Source organism: Agelaius tricolor, unplaced genomic scaffold (assembly GCF_023055355.1).
Source record: "Agelaius tricolor isolate 1412-34295 unplaced genomic scaffold, bAgeTri1.0.p SCAF_15, whole genome shotgun sequence".
Lineage (NCBI taxonomy): Eukaryota > Metazoa > Chordata > Aves > Passeriformes > Icteridae > Agelaius > Agelaius tricolor.
In genome coordinates, this window is record NW_027269275.1 from 10,943,107 (window position 1) to 10,967,831 (window position 24,725).

At 43.6% G+C, this 24,725-nt stretch overlaps 1 protein-coding gene across 1 annotated transcript; it reads left to right on the top strand.

The window, feature by feature from the left end:
• The first annotated feature begins 2,712 nt into the window (after positions 1-2,712).
• On the top strand, positions 2,713-22,790 carry RBL2 (RB transcriptional corepressor like 2). Its single transcript, XM_071440400.1, has 22 exons — positions 2,713-2,990; positions 4,310-4,440; positions 5,618-5,818; positions 6,551-6,615; positions 9,908-10,036; positions 10,842-11,002; positions 11,108-11,172; positions 11,821-12,007; positions 12,702-12,868; positions 13,361-13,470; positions 14,337-14,440; positions 14,816-14,953; positions 15,162-15,326; positions 15,865-15,976; positions 16,550-16,822; positions 17,140-17,411; positions 17,966-18,142; positions 18,308-18,379; positions 18,768-18,882; positions 20,142-20,344; positions 20,555-20,719; positions 21,111-22,790. Exons 1-22 carry the CDS (start codon positions 2,796-2,798, stop codon positions 21,279-21,281), a joined length of 3,378 nt encoding a protein of 1,125 aa, XP_071296501.1. The 5' UTR covers positions 2,713-2,795; the 3' UTR covers positions 21,282-22,790.
• The last annotated feature ends 1,935 nt before the right edge of the window (positions 22,791-24,725 follow it).

A 24,725-nucleotide genomic window follows, 5' to 3' on the forward strand; every position in this document is an offset into this window, starting at 1 on the left:
GCACTCCTTTGAAATTTTTCTAAAGTGTATGTGGGGTATGATGATTAGAGAAGCCTCTTAACAAGGTGTCCAGGGAAAAGTCCTATTTGTTTTATTTTGTGTCTGAGAAAATGATTTGTGCCGTGTTATTTAGTAATACATTTTTGATGGATTGCTCAGTGTGACCATGCTGATCACCCATTAAAAGGAAGGTTTGATGAAGGTCTAATTCAAGCTGTAGCAAGATGAAATGTGCCTGGTGTTCGGGCTTAATATAAAGGGATCTACAGGGTAGTGTTACATTAACTTATTTGTGATGTGCAAGTTACTAACAGCTAGTTTATAGGCAGTTTCTGATCTAGTTCGATTACACCTATCATTACCTTCCACATGAGCAGGCTGTTTCAGTGCAATGTGGGATTTACACTGCTGTAGCTGACCAACATTTAAAATTTTACATGTGTGCATTGCTGGACCTTGGGCTGGCAGTGTTGTCTGTAGAGCAGACTAATTGTACTGGTGTAGCCACAGGAGTTTGCAAAATAACTGTCCTGGCTTATCTAAATGTCCCTGATGTTACACAAACAGGCAGTATAATTTCTTTGTTACGTTTAGAGGAAAAGAAAATAAAGATAACAGCTTTCCAAGTTCTTTTCATGATTTTTTTTTATTGAATGCTGCCTCCTTTCAGGTTCTTTCATGCAAGGAAGGAAGGAAAATATAATGCCCAAGATCCTTCATGAAGTTAAACTGGAAAATGAGGATTTGTTTGCTCTGCCTCCTGTGCGCTTCCAGTGTGAACGAGACCTGACAGTGCACAATTCTCATTAGTGCTCCAGGTAAGGTCTCACTAACCAAAGGGAGGCTGGTTTGGGAGATTCTTGGGATCCTAATGATAGATACAGTGTCATCAGCTAGAGAGATGAGAGCACTTCCCCTAGTGCTCACCAAAACTGGTAACAATCCTCACACTGTTTTCTGCTCTCAGACAATAAAAACATTTGATTTGTCAGCTCCTCTGCTTGACAGTGTTTGACCTGTGTGCAGCAGCTCAAAGCAGGGGCAAGAGCATGCTCCTGGGGAAGATTTCTGAGACTACAGGACAGAAAAAATGTATTTTACTGGGGGCTAGCCAAGCAGCTTTGAGGGACTGAGGCTGAGGGTGTTTGTGGCTGTTACTTGTCATACTGGTAGATCTAGCAGTAGTCAAAATCATTCAAATAATTAATGTGCCATATGAGGTAACTATTATTCTTGCATCTTTTTAATGGGGGATGAGTGGGAGGGAAAGAGGGGAGAAGTGGAGAAATAAGTGAAGCTAAGTTCTCAGGGATAAAAAACATTTCACTAAAATGGTTCTTGTCTTGAGTTTTCAGTATGCCATTAAATGAAAACTTTTTTGAAAAGTTCTCCACACAAGAGCAGTCACGTTAAACCATTTCTTCATGAAGTCCTGATGCATGAAACCATAGGGAAGTACACAGGTGTAATCACAGCATAATAATCTTCCCTTTAACCCCAGCTTTATCTTTGAATATTCTGAGGGTTTGATCTTCCTTTTTTTTTATATGAGGGATTTTTAAAGAGCAGATGAGTATTTCTCAGTAGAAATTAAATGCTGTAATAAGTTATTGCTGCTTTGTGTTTTAGTAGATAGTGTAAATTTAAAGCCCTACATCATTTATATAGTCTTTTGGGTGGCAGAGAGCTTCCCACAATGGTCTGCATAACTCAGAGCAGGAACCTGGCCTCGCTGCAAAGTTCACAGCTCCTCTGTGTTATAGTAAAAGATGTAAGATTAAACACAACCTAATCACTTGTTTTTAATGTTGTAAGTTGTTCTGGTAGTCTGGGGACTGCAGGTTTGGGGTCGGAGGGGACCCTGCTGGTATCACCATCTTCCAGTGCCAGCTCGGGCTTTCTGCAGTTCTCAGTGCTGGGTACTGATTGTATTTGTGTCCTGAATCACATCTCAGGTCAGTCAGATCATCTTTTCTTGACATTTATTTTTCCCTGAAGTTTTCAGTGTTCATGAAATACCAGTAATACAAAATCAAAGTGACAGAGTCAATAAATCTCTTTTAATCAAGTGCAGCCTGTTTTACTGATCACTTAATTGACATCTACCTGCTCTAGGACTTAAATCTTATTTTTGGCAGCCTCTTCTTTGCTCAGCTGGGACTTGACCAGTGGGAGCTATTTCTGTCTTTCCTATCCCTCGGTGCCTCTGTACAGCCTGTACCCTGTGTATATATTTGTGTGTATATTTGTGTACAGCCCGTACTCCACACTCTGTGTACATATTTGTGTACATATTTGTGTATGTATTTGTGTACAGCCCGTACCCCGCACGCTGTGTATATATTTGTACATATTTGTGTACATATTTCTGTCTAGCCCGTGCTCCGCACTCTGTGTACATATTTGTGTATATATTTGTGTACAGCCAGTAGCCCGCACTCTGTGTACATATTTGTACATATATGTACATATTTGTATATATTTGTGTGTATATTTTTGCCCAGCCCCTGCCGGCCCTGGCCGCTCTCGGCCCGTTCCGGGCTCCCCTCACGCTCCCGGCCCCACCCCGCCCCGGGCGCGCTCCCGCTCCGGGCCGCGCGCGCGTCTCGCGGTGCGTGCTAGGCGCGCGCGCCTGCGCGCGGCCGGGGCGGGCGGGCGCCCCGCGGGCCAATGAGCGGGCGCGGCGCGCGGCGGGGGCGGGGCCCCTCCCTCGGTGTTTGGATTCGAACGCGCGGGGCGGCGGCGCAGGCGCGGTGCGCGGAGCGCGGCGCTGCCCCCCAGCGGCGGGGCGCGGCATGGCGGGCGAGGACGCGGCCGGGGCCGAGCCGGGTCCCGCGGGGGGCGCCGCCGCCGCCCCGTCCCCGCCGGGCGAGGACGGGGAGACCCGGCAGCGCTACGAGGAGCTATGCAGGAGCCTCAACATGGACGAGCGCGCCCGCGCCGAGGCCTGGCTGAGCTACCAGAGCATGAGGCGCAACTACACCCTGGAGGTGAGGGGGGGTGACGGGGCCGCGGCCGGCCCGGGGGGAGCGCGGCGGGACGCGCGGGTGAAGTGCGGAGGGAAGGGACGGCGGTGGAGGCGCGGCGGCCTCTCCCCCGCACCGCCTGGGCGGCCGGGAATAGCCATCGCAATTGGGAGTCGTAGCGGCGGAAAGGTGTTAAAAATGGAGCACCCGGTCGCTGCGGTGCTTCGGCTCTCCGCGGTTCGGCCGCGGAGCGGCGCGGTGGCCTCGGCCGGCGCCGCTCCGCAGCCGCGCGGGGCCCGCGGAGATGCCCCGCGCAGGTGTGAGCGCATTTGTGAGCTGTGTTCTGGGGGCTTGGCACGGCCCGGGCTGGTGGCTGGAGGGTAAAAGGTGACGGCTAGAAGGTAAAGGGCAGAAGGTAAAGGGTTGTCGCGTCGTTCTTGAAAACAGGAACACGCGGTGACGCGCCCGGGTGCTTCGGAAGCTCCTTTTATCGGTGCCTTCCTATAGCAAAAGTGGCGCTTGTGATAAGCCCCGGCAGGTCCCGGGGCCCCCAGGGCTGCCCGCCGGTGACCGGGCGGCTCTCGGGGCAGAGCTGCGGGGCCGGGGCCGCCCGTGAGGGAGGAGGAGCCGCTCGGGCAGCGCCGCTGTCACAGCGCGGGCGGGCGGCGATGCTCGGGGCGAGCCCTGCCGTGCCCCCGGAGGTGTGCGCTCACCCGGGCCCGCGGCAGCACGGAGCCCGACAAAACCACAGCAGCATCGGAGTCAGGCTGGCCCCTTGTTTTACCCGTCCTTTTTTCCACTGAGGTGTTACTCTTTGATCAAAGACGGAGAATAAAATTTCAAGTGCTCATTAGAATTAATTTGTCTTTAGCTACCAGATTGAATAATTGTGTAATACGGAGCAAAATGGAAGCGTTTTTCTTTTTCTGCTGTCCGTTCAGGACAGAAGATTGTTTTGGTTGCAATAACTGTAGCCTTTCTCTTTTTTGTTGTTACCTTTTTCTTTTAAATTCGAGCAGTATAAAATGCTGTAGAACAACACTAAAAATATATTTTTCATATACTCAAAATGTATTTCACAGTTTGAGTCAAATGTGAAATTTATAATGGTAACTAGTAAGTTTAGTTTTGATGCAGTTCAGTGTTTAGTGTCTATTTAGCACCTGTTTTGTTGCAGTTAAAAACCCAAAGCACAACAGAAGTTTGAAACAGCAAATCAATTTTCTCACTGGTTAACCTTCATCTGTTCAGGACACAGTGCTTTTCCCCGATGTTGGGCTAGCTGAAAAGCACGTGTTTGTTTTTAGTGCAGTTTTTTAGATGCCTGATGTTTTGTTTCACAGGGAAATGACATGCATTGGCTGGCTTGTGCCTTGTACGTGGCTTGCAGGAAAGCGATCCCAACTGTGAGCAGGGGAACGGCAGAAGGAAATTATGTATCCTTAACCAGAATCCTGCGCTGTTCAGACCAAAGGTAACTTATTCTTGCTGATTTTTAGACACTTACAAAATCTCGAAGGGTGTTTATCACCTTGTGAAATTGGAAATGGAGAATAAAAGCTAAATGTGTTTCTTGTTTCCTGCTTTTGAAGATAGACTTTATATCCCCAGAATGTTTGTGTTAGAGCTCACTGTCACAGAAGTTAGGGCAGCTCCTTTGGCTCAGTACTATGTTCATAAAATCACTGGTTTTCAAAATAAGAGATTGACTTCCTTCACTCACAGGAGAAAGAAGCCAGTCACTGAAGAACAGTAAATTTTGGGGGTGTGCAGAGCGTGGACTTCTCACATGAGAAACCATTTGTATAGTTCACTGTGAAAATGTTCACAAGATTTATCTCTGTTTTTGCATAAGAAAACTTCACCTTTCACATGGTTTTGCTAAAGTCACTAAATGAGGTCAGAATCTGATGAACAAATTTGTGTCAATGTTTATGTCTATAAAGTAATAAAGAAAAGCTTCTGAAATAATTGAATTTATTTATTAGCAATCTCATTGTGTTCTAAAAATTCCATAGATTGTCACAAAATTAAGAATGAATGTTCTTATGTACTTCTTATCCCATTTCGTCTGCTGTTGAAGCATTGCTGCTAAAGTGTTCCTTAATAAGCTTTTATTTTCCAAATTAGAAATTCAGGGTATTAAATGTTGATAAATTGGTTCTGTGATCTGAGCTATCAAGACTAATAACACTGAAAAAGAAGGTGTACATAAAGAAGTAGAAAAGGAATTAAAGCCAAATTTGCAAAGTGCAATTTACTAAAACTTAAGAGGTTTTTCATACTTTATAGAATATTCTTAGCATTGTATATCTTAAAGGCTGTTTTATTTAAATTAATAAATTATTCAGAAAAACAAGTCTGATTTCAGATTAATCTAACAGTTGGAGTTGATTTTGTCATTGTGAGAGGATGCCAGACCTGTGAGTACACAGTTAATGTGGTTATCAGCCCAGCATCTAAAAATATTTCACGAGCTGTCTGAGCTGAACCATGAGCAGGACTGGCTCTGAGTTCATTGTCATGTTTGCAGTGCCACCATTTCATCAGTAGTTTGGGCAGTAGAAATTGCACTTTTGTTGAAAATGTAGAGTTTATTTCTGCAGGAGAAACAAACGGCCTGTCTGATCTAACCCATTCGGTATTTGCAGCTTGATTGAGTTTTTTAACAAGATGAAGAAGTGGGAAGACATGGCAAATCTTCCATCCCAGTTCAGAGAGAGAACTGAGAGATTGGAGAGGAACTTCACCGTTTCTGCAGTCATTTTTAAGAAGTATGAGCCCATTTTTCAGGACATTTTCAGGTATCCTCAAGAAGATCAGCCTCGTCAGCAGAGAGGAAGGAAACAGAGGTGGGTTTCTGTTGTTTCCAGACTGATTGGAGAGTATTACTGTAGTGAAAATATAATGAAGTTGCTTGTTTGTCTTAGTATTTTGACTGTATTTTCATAGTTGTTGTTTATAATATTAGAGTTGGTTTTTTCTTGCTTGCAGCAAATTTTTAATCTCTTTTTCAATTTCAGATCTGACAGGGGCAGGAAATCCCAAAGCTGCTGAGTTTCTGATGTTTTGTGGCATGGGGGAGAGGGGAGAGATTTCAATCAGCCTGTAGGCAAGGGAAGCACTGGTGTTGTAAAGATGGGAAAGACAGGAAGGATCTGATCCTTTTATGATCTGCATGGCTTTATTAACTCATAGTACTGCTCAATCTGTTTCACTGCCCAGTAACTCCCATGGATTTCTTCCTAGCTGCAGATCTTGTGGGTACTTTACTTTATAGTAGAAGCTTTGTTTCTTTGTTACTGTTTCTATTTGGAGTGCAGTGGAATTGAACTTGCAGGCTGAAACAGGGGTTCCAGACTAAACCTCTAAATAGGGGTTCCAGTTGTGCCTAGACTAAACCTTTTAGGTTTTGTGCATCTTTCTGTATTTCCCTTAGGCAGGGCTTGGTGGGAAGGGTGTAAGATTTTTGCCACCCTGTAGTAAAGCTTAGTTTTCTCTTTGAATTAGTGACTCTTATATGATGTTCTCTCAGTTCTGATTCGTTGAGCTCATTGTCTTCTTGCTGTATTTCCCTCCAACAGACGACAACCATGTACTGTGACCGAAGTTTTCCAGTTCTGTTGGGTCCTGTTTGTTCATGCCAAAGGTGAGGGATCTGAAATGCATCAGACATTAGTCCTTATTTTATAGCAGTCCTTAAAACACCCAATAGCTGCAGTGTACATATAATCTTATTGTAAGAGCAGCCTTATAAGAACAGTAGAGAATTTCAGATGTGTTTCTTGATGGTGATTGTTGGGAGAAAAAGGAAGGAACAGGATTAAATCCTCATTTTAGGTTTCAGTTGTGCAGTCACAGCATGTGTAGTCTAAAATCTTTCCTCATCAAATCTGTGTCTTAAAGAGTTTCCACATCCCTAGGCCTTGTTTCAGGTCCTGGTGAGTGTTCACTGAGAGTGATGCATAAGTAAGGTAGTGCTTTGGGGAAAATAAAGACAATATTGATATTCCACATGGAAAGAGCATCATTGTAGATCAGATCCACTGATAATGTCCAGTAACTTGATTTTTTTTCATAATATAATACCTATCAAAGGAAACCCAATATTTTTATTTCTTCAAGGAAAAGGATAAAATGATTTTTTTTTGTTTTGTTTGGGAGTGTGTGGTGGGATGTGTTTTTTCAAATTTAAAAGTGAATCAGTGTTAAGATTCCTACAGTGTGCTATGATTTCCTTAACTGGTGATTTTGAGGCTAGGACAGAGTAGGCTGTGGCAGTATTGAATGGCCTGGCACTAATTTTGTTCAGCACAGACCTTTGTTGACAAAGCCTTTCTTTCAGCACTGTGCCACACTGCAGAGGGTTCCTGGCAGCAGAGCTGGACCCTCAGCACCACATCCCTGCAAAAGTCAGGCAGGTGTGCTGGGGCACAAGTGCTGCTCTGAGCACTCCATCCTGTGAGGAAGATGCCTTTTTGTAAGGCTGCAAATTCCCCCTTATTGGGCAAGAGAAGTCTTTCCTAAACAAGGGTGGTGCTCTCAGCCTGAAACACAGCATGATTTCAGCCACTGATCCCAGCAGAGTCAGTGCTGTACTTATTTCCAGTCAGTCAGGACTTCACTGCCTTAGCACAGGTAGGCAGCTGTAAGTAGGTCAGTCTGGAAAATCACTGGTTTTTCTTTTCCTTCTGTGAAGTCTGCACTTCTGTGGGAAGATTGGATGGTTGACAAGGTGCAGAGGGACTTTATGGTTCTTCCTGTTGCTAAGTTAGTGACTGATATGTTTGAGTAAGTGCATCATCCATTGACTACATGGTAATTCCAAGCAGTTTCAGATGTGGTAACTAACCCTGTGGAGAATACCATGTTGATAACACATCCAAGTGAATTCTACAAGGAAAAGGAAAAATTACAGTGCATAGAAGCTGTAAGATTACTAAATGATTATTAAAGTGTGGCAGCACTTTAAAAATGGAAACTATTTGTTTGTAAAAGTGTTGACTATTAAGGCCTTGGGTGTTGCTGTGAGGTTTTGTGCTGTGTGGTTTGGGGGTGGGCAGTAAATCCTTATCACAGCAACCACACAGCAGTGGCAGGCCCAGGCTTGTCTGCTCCTGCAGCCCATTGCCTTCAGTTCATGCACTGCACTCTGAGGGAGCCCCTTGTTCACTGGGACTGCACTTCAGCAAACTGTTTGTAAGAGCTGCCCTTCAAACTCTTTCATTTCTTTCTTTAAAACTGATGGGGGAAGAAAATCTCTGTTTTTTTATTATTTGATACTTGATATATTTGATATTTTAGTTGTGAAAGGGAGCCTTGTTTGAAATGTCAGCAACAAGAAATTACTATGGAACTACTGGTACTGTGAAATTATATTTATTTCTGTGCTGACAGTAAGTTCTCATGGTTGTGGAATTGATCCTGTGTTATGACAATTACTTTGAGAATTTTATTGATTAAAGATTTGCTAATAGTATTTAGGATTTTCATTACTTTGCTGTGAACCATTAATGACTTGGAAATAACTGATAAGTGGATAAAGTTAATTAAAATTTCATCTAAGGTTCATTATTGTAAATAGTTCAAATAATCTCCATTTAAATAATTTTTCTTCTAGCAAACATGGAACCAGAAAATAACATAAATTTGAGCAAACTGGTATGTTACTGGTAAAAAAATAACAGCATAATTGAGAAAAATTCTCTAATCATGTATCCATGTCAACGTGTTCTAAGTGAGTTTATTACTATATGATAGATTTCTTCAAGAATTTAGAGCTTTTCTTCATAGTGGGCTCAGCCAAGTGATTTGGAGCTTCCCTGAGAAAAAAAGGGAGGGTGGAAAGAGTGGAAGAGTCATTAGTATTTAAGGAGTAATAGAAACATCATGCTGTGCATAAAAAGTGAATTGTGATTTATGTTATTGATTAATTGTATAATTTATTTTACTAAACTCTTTTACTATGGCCACTCCTCTAGAAGAATATCATAAACATAAATGACTTCAGTAAAGAGTCACATACAGCTCTGATTGTAATCTTTGTGCAAGGTGTTAAAAGAGTGAAGAGGTTACAAGGACTCTTTTCTGCAGGAAAATGAGAGATAAAAAATACTTCATAAACCAGGACCAGAGATAGACACAGTCAGCTCCTCTGTAAAGCACAAGAGAAATGAAGTTATGTTTATTACTGTTAATAATGAATATGCCCCCAGCAAATTGTTTTGCAAGAAAACAGATTGTTAAAAAAAAATCTGACTTTAGGTACAGGTTTTTTCTGGGAATGAGGGGCAGGGGCTGAAGGAGGAGACAGTTTCTAGGCCATCTAAAACCTGGATCCAGCCTTGCCAAAGTTAAAGTTGTTTGCAGCAATGCAAAGCTGGGGAAAAGAGGAAAAGTTGAGTCTCAGAACCCATTCTACCCCTCCCTGGCCTTCAGAGCAGAATTTGCTTGGGGCAGGTGCAGTGGGGATCCATGAAGGACATGGCTGTGCCAGGCAGTGGGGCTGGTGCTGCCAGAGTTACAGAAGCAGGATTTTCTTCCTTGGGGCAGCTTGCATTACACAGTTAGTGCTGCTTCAAGTGATTTATGCACTGCTTAATGAGCTTGCTGTGAATGAGGGAGCAGCAACAGCTTATTTAGGAACATTTTGGTAAGGTTTGATTTCAGCACAATATATTTGGGTTCCTTCACAATTGTTGTTTCTGAAAAAGTATTTTACTTTTATATTTGTTATGTGTTTTTGGGAGTCTGCTTTACTGCTTTACTGTGTTGCTATCCAGGTACTTACAGTCATTAACCACTGTGTTTCCAAGATTGCATTAGTGATTGTAATACAAACATCAACAGTCTCTTGGTTAAAAGATTCTTAAATTTTAATTTTTCAAATTTACTTTACTTTATCTGCTAATTTTATGTCTTATGTCTTTCTAATATTGCAGGAAATTTTCCTATGATCAGTGATGACTTGGTCAATTCCTACCATCTCTTGTTATGTGCTTTGGATCTTGTGTATGGAAATGCTCTGCAGTGTCCCAACCGTAAAGAACTCCTGAATCCTAATTTTAAGGGTATGTTGAAAAAAACAAGGTGATTTGAAATACATGAGAACTAATATTTTCTGTATCTGGCTACACAGTTCCATTCCTGTTAATGTAGCATGTAATAACAGACTAGTGAATTCTGTAAATAATACATTAGGTCAAGAATTTGATGTACTGTGGAAATACCCTGGAAGGAAGTTCCAGAGTAATACTTTGAGTTAATGAGGGTTTAATGTCAGTGGAAAAGTGCATAAAGACACAGCCATCACTGGACACAGTGAGACTGGAATGTTCTGCAGTGCAGCAGTTTGGAAAGACCCAGGGCTCAGATAGAAGATTTGTTTCTCTCTCATTTCTGGATTGCTGCTGTTCTCTTTCTGAAGAGAATGGAAGTGTAGGTTGACTTGATAACCACAAATTCAAATGAATGGGGAGAAGCTGCCTTTGAATTTCTGATGTAACTCTTCCCAGGCTTGCACTTCATTTTCAGTGCTGTACAGGATTGGCCAAGTGTAGTGCTTCAGATGTGACCTGGGACCATTATCTCAAATAAATATTGTAGTTCACCAATGTTTGATTTTTTTTTCCTATTAGAATTGATATATGTAATTTTTATCACTCAGTAACTAATGCTTTTAAATCTCTAACTCAAAATTTGCTTTTGATAACATTGCCCAGTTAGTGGGCATTGTGTAGTTCTTTCAAGAGAGCTAATTAGTTGGCTGTTTTCATTTCATACTACCTTGACTACACAGCATTGAAGAATTTAACTTTAATAAGAAAGCAGGATATGGATTTGCAAAATTAAATCATACAATATTCTGAATTGTAGGTCTACCTGAAGACTTCCATAGTAAGGATTATAAAGTATCATCTGATCCTCCCTGCATCATTGAAAAACTGTGTTCTTTACATTATGGATTAGTTTTAGAAGCAAAAGGTATAAAGGAACATTTTTGGAAGCCATATATTCGGAAGCTTTTTGACAAAAAGGTTGGTCAGTAAATTTGTAATATAGAAAAATCTCTCCTTACTTGTTACCTTCAAAACCTTTATAAGAAATGAAGTGCCCATCCTTTGTTCTTAAATGTCTTACAGCTTTTGAAAGGAAAAGATGAAAACCTGACGGGATTTCTGGATCCTGGGAACTTTGGAGACAGCGTGTGAGTGCCTGAGTCCCTGTCTGTGGCGTGGTTTGCAGCAGTGCCCCTCTGTTCCCTGAGCTGAGCACTGGGAGCAGCCATGCCTGGTGTTCAGGATGGCCAGCACTGCCTTCCTGTTCTGGCACTGCTTGGGAGAGGAACAGAGCTTCAAGATGGTGTTACCTGATGGCTGCCTTTATTCTTACGTTTCTCTTTCTGGATTTTTTGTTTGTGTGTAACTCAGAGTTATTATGAAAAAGGTGTGGGAGCACATTGAGTAGGAAGTGGGAGGGAAAAAAATGGGTTTGTTGGTGTTTGGAGATGTTTATGGGTAGGACTTACTTTCTTTTAATGATATAAAAATGGTTCAGTGAAGTTTTTGATATGAGGCTGTGTAAATTTTGAGGAGTTTCCAGGAAATAGGAGTTCTCAGTGTTTTAGTGTGTTCGTCCTGCAGCTGGATAAATGGCAGGGCATCAAATACATAGGGGAAATAATGTCCTTGCCACTGTCATGTATAAGGTCCTGTAGATCTTAAAGGAGCTTCAGTGAGGGTCAAAAGAAATTTGAAGGAGACTTTCCCCAGGCCAGAGCTGTGTTCAGTGTGTGAGCAGATGAACAAAGCAGTCTCAATAAAGGGGGTTTGTCTGCCTTTCCTTTCTGCTGTAGCAAAGCCATCAACAAGGCCTATGAGGAGTATGTTCTGTCAGTGGGAAACCTCGATGAGAGAATTTTCCTTGGCGAGGATGCGGACGAAGAGATTGGAACTCTCACGAGGTGCTTGAACACACCTTCAGGACTGGAAACAGCTGAGAGGGTACAAGTGAAGCATAATTTGCAGCAGCATTTTGACAGGGTGAGTATGGCGTGGTCTGTGTTGCTGTTTTTATATGCCACCCTCCCTGTCTGCCTATGGAAACAGAAATAAAACACACCTCAGAGTGTGGGGAGAAAACGGGTGGAGTATTGGGAGCTGGACCTCATGGTGAAGAATGTCATGTATTTGTTCAGTTACTGTGTGGCTAGGTAAGTAGAAGATGCATTATTTTGCTGTGCTCTAATTGAAGGGATATCCTTGATGTTACATTATTTTAATGTGATGGCTTGGTCTGATGCAAATAAACTAAAATGCTGATCAGAAGGACTTCTCATGTTAAAAGTTAAACTTGCTGAAAGGAAGCCCTGGCTCAGTACACTTCTGCTATGAACAGCTACCTTTGTTACTTGGGCTAGGAAGAGATACTGGAATTTAGGGACGATTTTTGAGATTGGTCTAATTGTTTCACACTCAATTCCAGCATCTGCCTTTCAGCATAGATCACATCCCCTCTGTTTTTACACAACTGTTTGATACAAACATCTGAGCACCACAGACAAATTCTTCATTGCTCTTACCTGAGTCATGGTCTGGTTTGGGCTGTTTCATTAGGAGCCATTTTTTTTTCATAACACAGAGTAAGAATTCTGCAAATTGATGTTTCTAGGTTATGACCTTTATCAAAGTTCACAACAGAGTGCATGTGTATATGTGGTTATTTTTTTATTTTCAGTCCAAATCACTGAGGATCACAACCCCCCTTACTGGCCGCAAGTACATTAAAGAGAGCAACCCATACGTGACACCTGTTTCCATAGCAACCTACAGCCTGAGCCGCCTGCACACGATGCTGGCAGGGCTGAAAAATGCCCCCAGTGAAAACCTGGAGCAAATACTCAGGTAAATTTGGTGTTTAGCCAAATAATCCTATTTTCTATTCTAGTTTTAATAGCAAACATTAATGCTGAACGGTGTAAATTAAAAGGTGAGCCTTTACTACTGGAGTAAAATGGAATCCAGAGAGACATTTACATTTTGAAGGACTGTTCTCTTTATTTAGACTCATCTGTCCTTAGAGATTGATGAATATCCACCATTTAAAACCCAGCAGATCTGGGATTCTCTAACCACAAGCTGCCAGTATAAAATTTTCAAGACCTTTCTTCCTACTTAACAAATGGCACTACCTAGGAAATCACTCCATAGTGTAGGAGATGCAAACCAAACTTTATTCCCCTTGTGGATAAACTGTTTTGCAGTTAGATACATTTGGGTCTGTTTGTATTGCTGTGCAGTATATTTCCATTTTTGTGCTTTCAACATATAAAAAAATAGGGTGGTTTTGGTTTTAGTAGGAATAGTATATTGAAAATGTTTAGTTTTTATTTTCAGGTCATGCTCCAGAGATCCTTCTCAATCCATTGCAAACAGAGTTAAAGAAATGCATGATGTGTACTGTCAGAGCACTCAGTCTGAAGGAGAATTCAGTAATTTTTCCAAAGGTGGGAAACATTTTTCTTACCCATAAAATGCATACACATCCATCTCTTGTAAGGAAGTTTTACATACAGTTTATGCTTTAGCACAAGTGTCTTTTCTACTTCTCTTGCCTTTTCCTGTGTTCTTTAGACACAGCAAATTTCAATGCTGTGTAAAGTTTTATAATCAGCCTTAGTTTGAATCCCTGGAATTTGATCATACTTTCAGCACTAGAGAAGAGAAATTAAAAGGACTTTTAAGTGTACCACTTTTTCTGTCAAGTCTGAGATTATTAGTGAGGCATGGATTTCTGTGCTGGTGAGCAAAATCTGAGTAACTGTAGTCTTTAAAAACCCAACAGCAACTTTGGCTTACATATGAGGATGGATTAGTACAGGTCCTAAAATGCTGCCAGTATGAACACCAAAACATGATTTGAAAAGTTGTCTTGGTAGCTGAAGTGCCTGAAGATGGATTGAATATAAGGAAGATGCTCTTGACCTTGTTTCTTAATAAGACCTTCCTTTGCTCTTGTCAGCTTAGTTGCTTCACTGCTTCTTGTTGGACAGTGCAAGGTGGATCCATACAGGTGCATTTTCTGAATTTGCATTCTGTCTATTCTAGCAACATTAAGGATTGTACATGGTAATACTGATAGCCAAAATCTGGCTCAGTAGCATCTTACTCTGCTCTGCATTCACAAGTCAGTGCAGCGTAGGAGAAGGATTCCTACATTAACTTGAAATTCACTGGTTTAGTCCTGAAAGCATTGTATCCACAGAGCTCAGAAATCCACACAAGCTGCTGTTGCATTTCTGTATCTGTAGATGAAGAATATAATATTTTTTCTTGCATTTTACAATATTACTTCTATTTAAACTTCCTGCAGATGTTGCTAGTAAACATTTTCGTCTTGCTGAGATGCTCTACTACAAGGTCTTGGAGTCAGTCATTGAGCAAGAGAGGAAGAGACTGGGAGACACTGACTTATCTGTAAGGAAAACTAATCAAAGGGTTCCTCACTTTTAAAGTTGGACCTGCAAAAAAAGAACACAGATGTAGAGCAGAATTGTCAGCTATTTAAAATGAGGGTAAATCTCTGAGAAGAACCCTGTAAGTACTCCTGAATGGAAGAAAAAAGGTTCAAGAAATTGTGTTTGCAAACACAAAGATAGATGAAATTTTTAATGGCTCTTTAATTTTTAATGAGCCATTTTAAAGATGGTTCATTTTGAACTCAGTTCTGTCCCTTAAAAAATAGCTTCACTTTCTATAAGCTTGAGAATCTTACTCTTGAGACAATAAAAAGTGTTTTATTCTTCTATGGTTACACTGTAAAATAAGCTTTAAAATTTGCAACTCTTGCAGGCAATACTGGAGCAAGATGTGTTTCACAGGTCTCTGCTGGCATGTTGCCTGGAGATCATTTCCTTTACATACAACCCACCTGGAAACTTCCCTTTCGTCACTGAAATATTTGACATTCCAGTTTATCATTTTTACAAGGTAATGTGTTTGATAGCTAGAAATGCTTACAAAGTCATGAGTGCTCATTGACCTGTATGACAGCCTAGGATTGAGTCATAGTAATGCAGCCTTCATGTTTCTAATAGTCTCTTCTTCCTGGAAAACCAAGTAGTGGAATTAGAGCTTTGTCTAAGAACAAATCTATGAAACAAGTACATTGTGTTGATCCTAATTATCCACTGCACAGGTAATTGAGGTTTTCATTAGAGCAGAGGACGGCCTTTGTCGGGAAGTGGTAAAACACCTGAACCACATTGAAGAGCAGATCCTGGAGAGTATGGCATGGAAACAGGGATCTGTACTGTGGGACAGGATCAGAGAGAATGAAAACAAAGTTCCTACTTGTGAAGAGGTGAGCACATCTTTCTGTGTGTTACATAGCTTTCATAATCAGACAGGATGGCAGAGAGAGGACTTTGTGCCCTGAAGGAGAGGCCTGACATGTCCCAGTAGCAGTTCCACCATCCCAGCCCATCAGTGCAGGCAAAGCAGCAAGTGCAGTGTGCTCTGGCCTGGTCAGGGCCATCTCTGTGGAGACACCTGCAACAGAGCCAGGCAGCATAGATGATTCTCATCCAGTATTTTATTGGTGTAGCAGAAGGGTGAACAAAATGGTCAAGCAGGGAAGGTTTGGACCAGTAACTCTTGGAAGGATTTTTAGACAAGAAATGTGGTAAAAAGTACACACAGTAGCCACAGCAACAGTGTGTATCTTGCAGAGCAGTACCATCACTACTCACTACTGGTCTTGTTGGGCTTAGGGTAGGTTTATCACTTTTCTTGTTATTTTTCCACAAAGTCTTGCTGTTCAAAACGTGTAGTGCTTTTAAAAATGAGCTATGTAGTTAATGTGTGATACAGACACTCTAACAAAAGGATAAATATTTCAGGTAATGCCACCTCAGTACTTTGAGAGATCTGCTGGGAGCAGTGTTGTAGGCTCACCGTTGACACCACGGCGAATAAACGAGGTTCGTGCTGAAAGCGGAGGGCTGGGAAAAGGTGAGATTTTCTAAAGCAGAACATGCTGTGCATTGCTTACTTGGATTGAATTGTGCAAGGCAGGAAGCTGCTTTAATGCCAGTGTACAGTTAGCTGCAAACACATTGGTAAAGGGTATTGCAGCTCGTAGAGTTGCATCAGAGGTCTAAGACTGATGGATTGATCATATCAGTGTGACCAGTACTGCTTTGATAGGGTATTCTCAGGTGATGGATATGAACAGCATGTGTGTGTGTGTGTTAAACCGTATTTATACAGTCACACACAGCTTTCACTCTAATTGGTTTGCTTTATTGTTACACTAGAAAAGAAACCCCACTATATATTATGTGATATCTCAAATGTTTTCCACTAGAAAAAAATAAAATATAATGTATGAACTTAGAAAAATATTAAATGGAGCACTATTGAAGATTAAGTCATCTCTAAAAGCAATCTGTATTTTTAAAACTTTTTCTTGAAGGCCTTTGCATGACATATTTTGGTTTGCTTTAGATTTCCACCGCCTTGAAAAGCAAATGATTATAAAACAAGAGTTCAATAGATACCTGTGTGTGTGTTTTTGCTCTGCAGGCCTCTCCTCCCCTCCAGCCAGCCTGTATGACAGGTACAGCTCTCCCACAGCCAACCCCACGCGGCGGCGCCTGTTCGCCGACAATGACGGTGCCCCCGAGGGTGGCACGGCCGTCAGGGTGCCCCCACAGCCCGTGGTGAGCACGGTGCCAGTGCAGAACGTGAGCCCCGAGGCCGTGTCCGTGACCCCCGTGCCTGGCCAGACCCTGGTGACAGTGGCAACGGCCACCGTGACAGCCAACAACGGGCAGACGGTGACAATCCCTGTGCAAGGTGAGGGGAACGCTGCTGCTCAGCCATTCAGGCTTGCTCCCATCAGGGCATTAGAGCACAGCCACAGGGAGAACTGCATTACTATGGAAACCTTTCTTCAACTTCATTATCTTCTCATCTCATGATGAAGTTTCATGAGATGAGAAAGTATGATGTGCAAAGTATTTTGATTAAACAATTTCATGTATAATATACTAAATGTCTAGTAATAAGTAGCTAATAAAAGAAGTACTAAATTATTTTTAAAAACTCACACTCCCCCCCCCCCATCCCCCCCCAGCTTGCTCTTATTTCAGGCTCTTTTTGTTACATTACAGGTATTGCCAATGAAAATGGAGGAATAACTTTCTTCCCAGTCCAGGTAAATGTAGGTACCCAGCCCCAGGCTGTGTCTGGGCCCATGCAGCCTCTGAGTGCCCAGACTCTGGCTGGCACCCTGAACCCTCAGATGGCTGGGGCAGCACTGCAGCTGCCAGGCCAGCTAACAGTGCAGCAGATCTCCCCTGGAGAGCAGAGACAGAGCCAGCACCTCAGTGCCACAGCTGTCAGGCCTCGCAAGATGGGCTCACTCGCACTCTTCTTCAGAAAGGTACTTCTTGATCTAAGTTTGCTTTGCTTAGTTCTTATTTTGGTAAACTTGCAGTAATTTTAAAAATACACATTTACTGGTTGTAATAATGAGGGCATATTACATTTAATATTCATACACACCCAGAGTAGTTTTCTCCTGCAGGCCACTTCTCACTAGCAAAGGAGTGTGCTGGCACATAAGGACATAGAAATAGATCTGTACTTGGCCAGCAGGTTCTTAAAGGTGTCCCTTTTCTTGAAAGCTCTTCCAAAGAAAGAGGTTAACTTTTGAGACTTTCTGGTGTATTCAATACAGGGGTTGCTGTAGGCAATACAGTGCCCTTTCTGTGCTCAGGACAGCTTGGAATTTAAGCTTCAAACAAATGTTTTCTTAGCACTGACACCAATACTGAGAATGTCTGTGCCTTGTAAGCAAAACAGTTAAATTTGAACTTAGTTATTCTTTCTGGCTTAGCATTTGCACAAGCTCTGCAGGTGTGCAAGCTGAGCTACTCTTGCTGGGTCAGAAGAGCAGCGTTGCTGTGGCCCTGAGCACAGTGTCCCATGTCACAGGTGTATCACTTGGCCAGTGTTCGTCTGAGGGACCTCTGTGCCAAACTCGATGTGTCTGATGAGCTGCGCAAGAAGATCTGGACATGCTTTGAGTACTCCTTGGTGCACTGCCCTGAAATCATGATGGACAGACACCTGGATCAGCTGCTGATGTGTGCCATATATGTCATGACTAAGGTAAAGTGGAAGCAAAGAAAACACTGACAAAAATCTCCTTTAATACTCAATATCCCAGTACTTTTCCTCAGAAAGCCCCAAACCAACAAACACACACAATCCCCCCCAAGCCAAACAACCCAATAACCTGCAGAAAAACTGAACCTTTTCTCTGCATCCCCTCAGGTCACTAATGAAGACAGATCATTCCAGAACATAATGCGCTGCTACCGGACACAGCCACAAGCCAAGAGCCACGTGAGCACAGCCACTATTTAACCTTGTGGGATCTGGTTTATTAAATGACTTCATTCTATTTTAGGAACTTGGTTGGTAAAGCAATATTTAGTATTTAGAGGATGCAGTCTGTGAACCATTCTCAAAAGATAGTGGTTGTATCCAAAATCCTGCACTACTGCAAGCTCTTTATACTAAACTGTACCTAAAATAGAAAATTTTCTTTACTAAAACTGAAGGAGGCAGTGCCCCTGGGCTATTACTCCTCTTAGGAGGCTGTATTTTGCCCTGCAAGCAGCAGTTTGGTACCACAGTGAAGCTCTGGCAGCAGATGTGCCGTGCAGGCAGCAGTTCCCTGTCTGGGTGACAGCTGCAGCATGCCCTGCTCACGCTGCTCCTGTCCCTGCAGGTCTATCGCAGTGTCCTCATCAAGGGCCGCCGCCGCCGCCACTCGGGCAGCAGTGACAGCAGCAGCCAGCAGAACTCACCCACAGACAGGAGCAAAGACAGGAACAAGGAAAGAAGTGAGTGATTCCAAATGCCAGGGGGGTGGGTTTAATTCCATTGCCAAAACTGTGTGTGTAAATGAAGAGTCAGATTTTGTGTTGTTTCACCCCAAACAGTTCCTCCTTTGGTAAACTTAGACACAATTAAGAATAGACTGGAGTTGCTCTAACTCCAGGCTTTTATTGCACCCACTCTGACAGTTTCAAATCCCTCCCCACATGCACTTACCTTGGGAATTTGCCGTGCTGGCCTGAGCTCTGAGTTCAGCTCACATATCAAAGAACTTTGGAGTCTTTGCAGAATGAGGAAATCTGGGCTAGCTCAGGTTCACAGCTACTCTTATCACAACCAGAGAGCTGCAGCAGTTTCTTTTGTAGCGCTGTCTGTCTGCAGAAATAGGAACACCACCCACAGCATTGATTTCAGTGTAGCTGACAGCTCTGGGGATTCTTCCCTTGATATGTGAACTGACACATTTTCCTTGAATTAACTTTTATAAAAGAAACTGCAGAGGTGATGCTGTGTATTCCTATCAGCAGTTTTCAAGGTATTTAATAGATGATGGTAATAAGCAGTAGGCATTAATATTTTCTGTCAGAGGGAGTGGCAGGGAGGGAAGGCAAAAAAGTATGTATATTTTGCAACTTCCCACATTAACTTAGCAGGAAGTATGGCCAAGCCAAATATTTCTCCTACTGACAGAAAAAGACTACCATTCTTTACTTGAAATGGAGCCAGACAGCAACAAGAAAGAGCTCCTGCTGAAAGTATAACACAAATGCTGAAAAATGGAGTTTCAGCTCTTCTTATATCATCATGCAACTCAGCTCCTACAGCAAATCCCTTGCAGTTTATGCAGTAAGAAGTTAGAAATCAACAAGGCTTTTGTGTAAGGGACAACGCTCAGGGATCAAAACCAGACAACTCAGGGATCAAACCAGGCAGAGTGCTGGTGGCAGCGGGTTCCCGGTCCCTGTTTGCCGAGGGTGGCTGACTGTGTGCCCGCAGGGCAGGCAGTGCCCACAGGGCAGGCAATGCCCACAGCGCTGGCCCTGTGCCCGCAGGGCAGGCAGTGCCCGAGCCCTGAGTGGTGGCTGTGCCCGCAGGGCTGGTCCTGTGCCCGCAGGGCAGGCAGTGCCCACAGCGCTGGCCCTGTGCCCGCAGGGCTGGTCCTGTGCCCGCAGGGCAGGCAGTGCCCGCAGCGCTGGCCCTGTGCCCGCAGGGCTGGCAGTGCCCGCAGGGCTGCCCGAGCCCTGAGCGGTGGCTGTGCCCGCAGGCAGCCGTGACTCCAGCCCGGTGATGCGCTCCAGCAGCACCCTGCCCGTGCCCCAGCCCTCCAGCGCGCCCCCAACCCCCACGCGCCTCTCGGGCCCCAACAGCGACACCGAGGAGGAGGAGCGTGGGGACCTCATCCAGTTCTACAACAACGTCTACATCGAGCAGATCAAGGACTTTGCCCTCAAGTACACTTCAAATGCAGTAAGTTACATTCTGTGCTTTTTCTTAATAAACAGAGCTTTATCTTCTGACCACACAGTGAAATTTCCTTACATTAAAAAATACTAATCTGGCCTAATACCACAACACCACTTGCATTTGTTGTCCATTGTATGGTAGCACCTGTGTGGAAAAGCCTTGCTGCAGTGAGCCCTGAGCTCAGGCTGCAGTGTCTCTGTTCTCTCCGAGCAGACAGACTCCCCCCCGCTCTCGCCGTACCCATTCGTGCGCCTCAGCTCCCCCCGCCGAGTGCAGCTCTCCCAGCACCACCCCCTGTACATCTCACCACACAGGAACGAGTCTGCCCTCTCTCCCCAAGAGAAAATATTCTACTACTTCAGCAGCAGCCCCTCAAAGGTGAGACTAAAGGGTTTCAATTTGATTTTTTAAATCCTTAACTCTGCTTGTTGTTTCTGGTAGTGAAATTACAGCAGACTCTGCGACACAAAGTTTTGTTTACCTTGTCCAACACACACATCATCACCTAATGCTCATCAGACTGCCAGTGCAGCTGCCACAGCTGTAGGGGCTGGGTGGGCCTTTGAGCTCTGCACGCAGTTACAAACTCGAGTTTAAGATTCACTCTGGTAAGGGAAAGACCAGTGCAGTGATGAAGACAATACCTGGGTACACTACAGATTTCCACAAAAGAGCCAGTGCAGTAGGACTGGACAGTGTCTAACATCACATTGGGGCAGTCACAAAATAGTGAGAGCTAATCCTTCTTCTGGCCCCCTCCTCCCTGCAGAGGCTAAAGGAAATCAACAGCATGGTTAGAACTGGAGAAACACCCACAAAGAAGAGAGGCATCCTCCTGGAAGATGGAACTGAAGCCCCAGCCAAGCGGATCTGCCAGGAGAATCACACGGCTCTGTTGAGACGACTCCAGGACGTAGCGAATGACCGAGGGTCCCACTGAGCCTGCACAGCTCCTCCCTCCCTGACTGTGCTGAGCCTGGGCCAGGGCAGGAGGGGGACAGCTCTGGGGACAGGCAGGATCCACCTCAGACCTGCAGCACAACCCCAGGCCCTGCTTAAGCTCTTCACAAGGCAAGTGACCCCTCCCCAGCCTTGCCTGGAGAACACATCCCTAAGCCAGCTGTGGACCTTGCAGCAGGTATTTACAGCTTTGCTTTGCTCTAGTCAGTGCTTCACCCTTGTCAGCTGGGGCCAGACAGGTCCAGGGGCCTCAGCATGGAGCCCTGCACCAAGGCACCCACAGACAGTGTCAGGGTTCCTCACTAACCCCCTCACAAACTAACAGCTTAGGAGAGTAACATTCTCACACAGTCCAGTTCTTCTTGCAAAGGGACAAGGGGCACATTTTGAGCCCTGCAGGAAGGACTCTGTGCAGATTTAGGATGTTCCATGTACCTTTGAGAAGCAGCACCGTGTTGAGCTTTATTGTGTGGCCCTTTGCTGTACCAAGGGAGGTGAATGTGTTGATGGGTTTGAGCTGTGCAATGTTTGAAAGTGAACTCACATTCCCAAGGTGACACTTGGGATGGGGCTGTGAAGCATCATGTTTAAAGCAGATGAGTTTTGCTGTATATTTGCAATGGCACTTTCTAAATGTGAATATTTTTTGCAAAGGCCGACTTCAGCTGTCTTTCTGTACTGAAACAATTTGACTTTTGTATTTATTATAATCTGACATCCCATTGCTCCTCTTGTCAGCAAATGGCACTAAGAATTCATTGTAACTCAGTGCATATGCAGCAATGAATGCAGGAAGCCAGGGATGTGTGCTTTTTTCAAGGAATTTTATATGCTTGTTGCTTTTCTTGATAGTCAGGCACTGTAGCCCTTGCTCACTCAGCAGCAGGAGCCTGGTGCCCACCTCCTACAACATACATTTAGATATTCTGTTGGTGTTTAAAGGACAGGGCTTGGCAGTTTGGTTTTGTGTTTTGGTTTTTGTAGAAAGCCTAAACCAGGCTGCCTGGGAGAAATCCCTCCCCTACCACCACAATCAGCAGGTGCTGCACATAAACTTAGCACTTGTTTTCATTTAAAATAGGTCCAAAATACCAGACTTGTTAGGAAAGCATCAACCCTCTCCCACAGTACAGGATGCCAGTCCTCTGCTGGGGAGGGGGTGTTCTTCATGTAAAATGTGGCACACTCAGGTTCCAGAAGGCTTTCTGAGGAAGCAAAAGCTGAAAGCCCTGTTTTCAGTCATTCCTGCCCCTCTGAAGAATAGGAAAATGTAAGACTTAGCTCCACTATAAAATTCAGCTAAAGTAAAATAAAAACATGTTTTTCTTACCTGCATAACAAAAGCTGAAGTCCAGAAGTTGTGTAGATGTTTCTGTAAAAATATTTATGGAAGTGTCAGACAATTCTTGTTGTTACTATGTTCCATTAACTTCACTTTGTATGAAAATATTGCAATTGTATTTTTCAATAAAGACTTTATAGACTCTCAGTTTCCTGTTTGTGTGTGAGAAGCATTGTATGTGCAAAGCTAGAAAGTCTGCAGCAAGGACTTCACTGCAGTTCAAGGTTTAAAAATAAATGAATGCTCACATCTTAGTCACAGCACAAGGGGAAGGATTTACTCTTTACTCCTGCCCTGGTTTAGTCACTGTGGTTGTTCCATGTGTGTCCCCTCCTGCTGCTCCATCAGAAGGCACCAGGCAGGGCCTGGGAGTGCCAGCAGTGCCAGGGAATGCCCCAGCTCCGGCTGCTGCTCCCTTGGCAGAGCAGGAGGAGGAGGAGGAGGAGGATGGTGGCTGCCTCACTGCACAGCACTGGGGGGCTCCAGAACAATCTGCCCTCCCTGCAGGAGCTGTTCACACAAGATCTCACACACCCAGTGACAGCAGAATTATTTCCTCAATGCTGGGTACCCACATTCCCACTGAGGGGAATTTCTAAACATTCTTAGGTAGTTTAGAACAGCTCTGACCACCACTGGTGCTATATTTGTACAGCTACAGATGCACTGGTTGTCCCCTGCCTTTTTACCTAGGGGGCCTGAGACTATTTCATCAATAGTTCCTGTCCCTTTCTGAAAACAAGTTGTTAAGTTAGCCTCAGCTGTAACTAATAATAAAGATAGAATTTGCAGTTTCTACGTTGAAGAAAATGCTAAAAAAAAAAACCCAAAAACTCCCAACAAATGTGTTCCAAAGGAAAAAAAAAAGCATAAACTTTATATTCAAAAAGATAAATCTGAAGTGGCTTCAAATAATTTCTTTCATGACTTAGAACAGTTTGGTTGGAATCCAACTGCAACCTCAGCAGGAAACTCCAGTGGTGTAACTTACAGAGCCCTTGGAAATGTTCTTTAGAGAGTTCAGAATCCAAAGATGATTTTCAGCAACATTCCCATATCAAAGTATTGGCCAGACCTTACTCTTTCACCAAATTATATACCTGCTCTAAGAAAAACAGCAAAATCCAGGAGAAAAGGATTTGATTCTCATGGCACTGTTTCAGTACTCATTCACCTGGCTTGCTCCTGGAACAGTTTCTTTTAATACACAAATCTGATTACAAAAGTACATTATCTCCCCTTTCTCAATCAAATAAGAATAATTTTTCAAATTATTCATTCTAAGCCAAACAAAATTCTACATTCCCTAAATAAATAAAATTATTCTCAACAAACTGCTATTAGCTGGATTTGACTTGGAGCAATCCAAGCTGGTGCCCAGCCTTGCAGGGTCTGTGACAGCTGAGAGAAACAAAACTCACTCCACAAACCATCACCTTGCCAGCATTATCCTGTCACTGCTCCTGGGCACTGTTCTTGCCAGCTGTGGGGTTTCCTGGCCAGCAGCTGAGCCCAAAGAGCTGCCCAAGATTAGAAGGGATTTAACTTCTCTGCCAGTCCTTCACCTAAGTGGCTTAGGAAATGTGCAAGTCAGTGATTTATAACAGAGCCTTCTGAGCAATCATAAAACTGAATAAAGAGGAATGGTTACAGGCTGGTTTAGCTCCAGGCCTGCACCTGCCCAAGCAGTTCATGTGCCCAGCAAAAGGCCAGGCCCATCATCTGATCACACCAGGAGTCCTTGAACTAAAACCTTGCCCATGATAAATCTGAACCACTTCAGTAACAGAACACATTTCACACTATTTTAGTGCCAACACCACAGGCCAATACATGCACCCTCAAACTTTTCCCACAACCTTCCCTTGAAAGGCACACAGCAGCACTTTTCCAGGCAACACAAACTCACCTTCAAATCAGTTCCTCCATTCCTGTCCTGCTGCAAATCTGACCAGGCACATGGTGATTCTGAGGCACTTTCAATTCCTCATAACCTGCCAAGTGTCCAGAATACTGAGGCTATTGGGACATTAATGCCACTCAGAACACTGACAGAGACAGTGCCACAAAGCCATCTGGTTT

What these genes read in the sequence shown, in the direction of transcription:
- RBL2 (XM_071440400.1), top strand. Translation starts at nt 2,796, where the DNA reads ATGGCGGGCGAGGACGCGGCCGGGGCCGAGCCGGGTCCCGCGGGGGGC. An exon ending in CAGTTTATCATTTTTACAAG is followed by an intron (nt 14,954 to 15,161) that starts GTAATGTGTTTG and finishes TCCACTGCACAG; the next exon opens with GTAATTGAGGTTTTCATTAG. An exon ending in TCAAGTACACTTCAAATGCA is followed by an intron (nt 20,345 to 20,554) that starts GTAAGTTACATT and finishes CTCTCCGAGCAG; the next exon opens with ACAGACTCCCCCCCGCTCTC.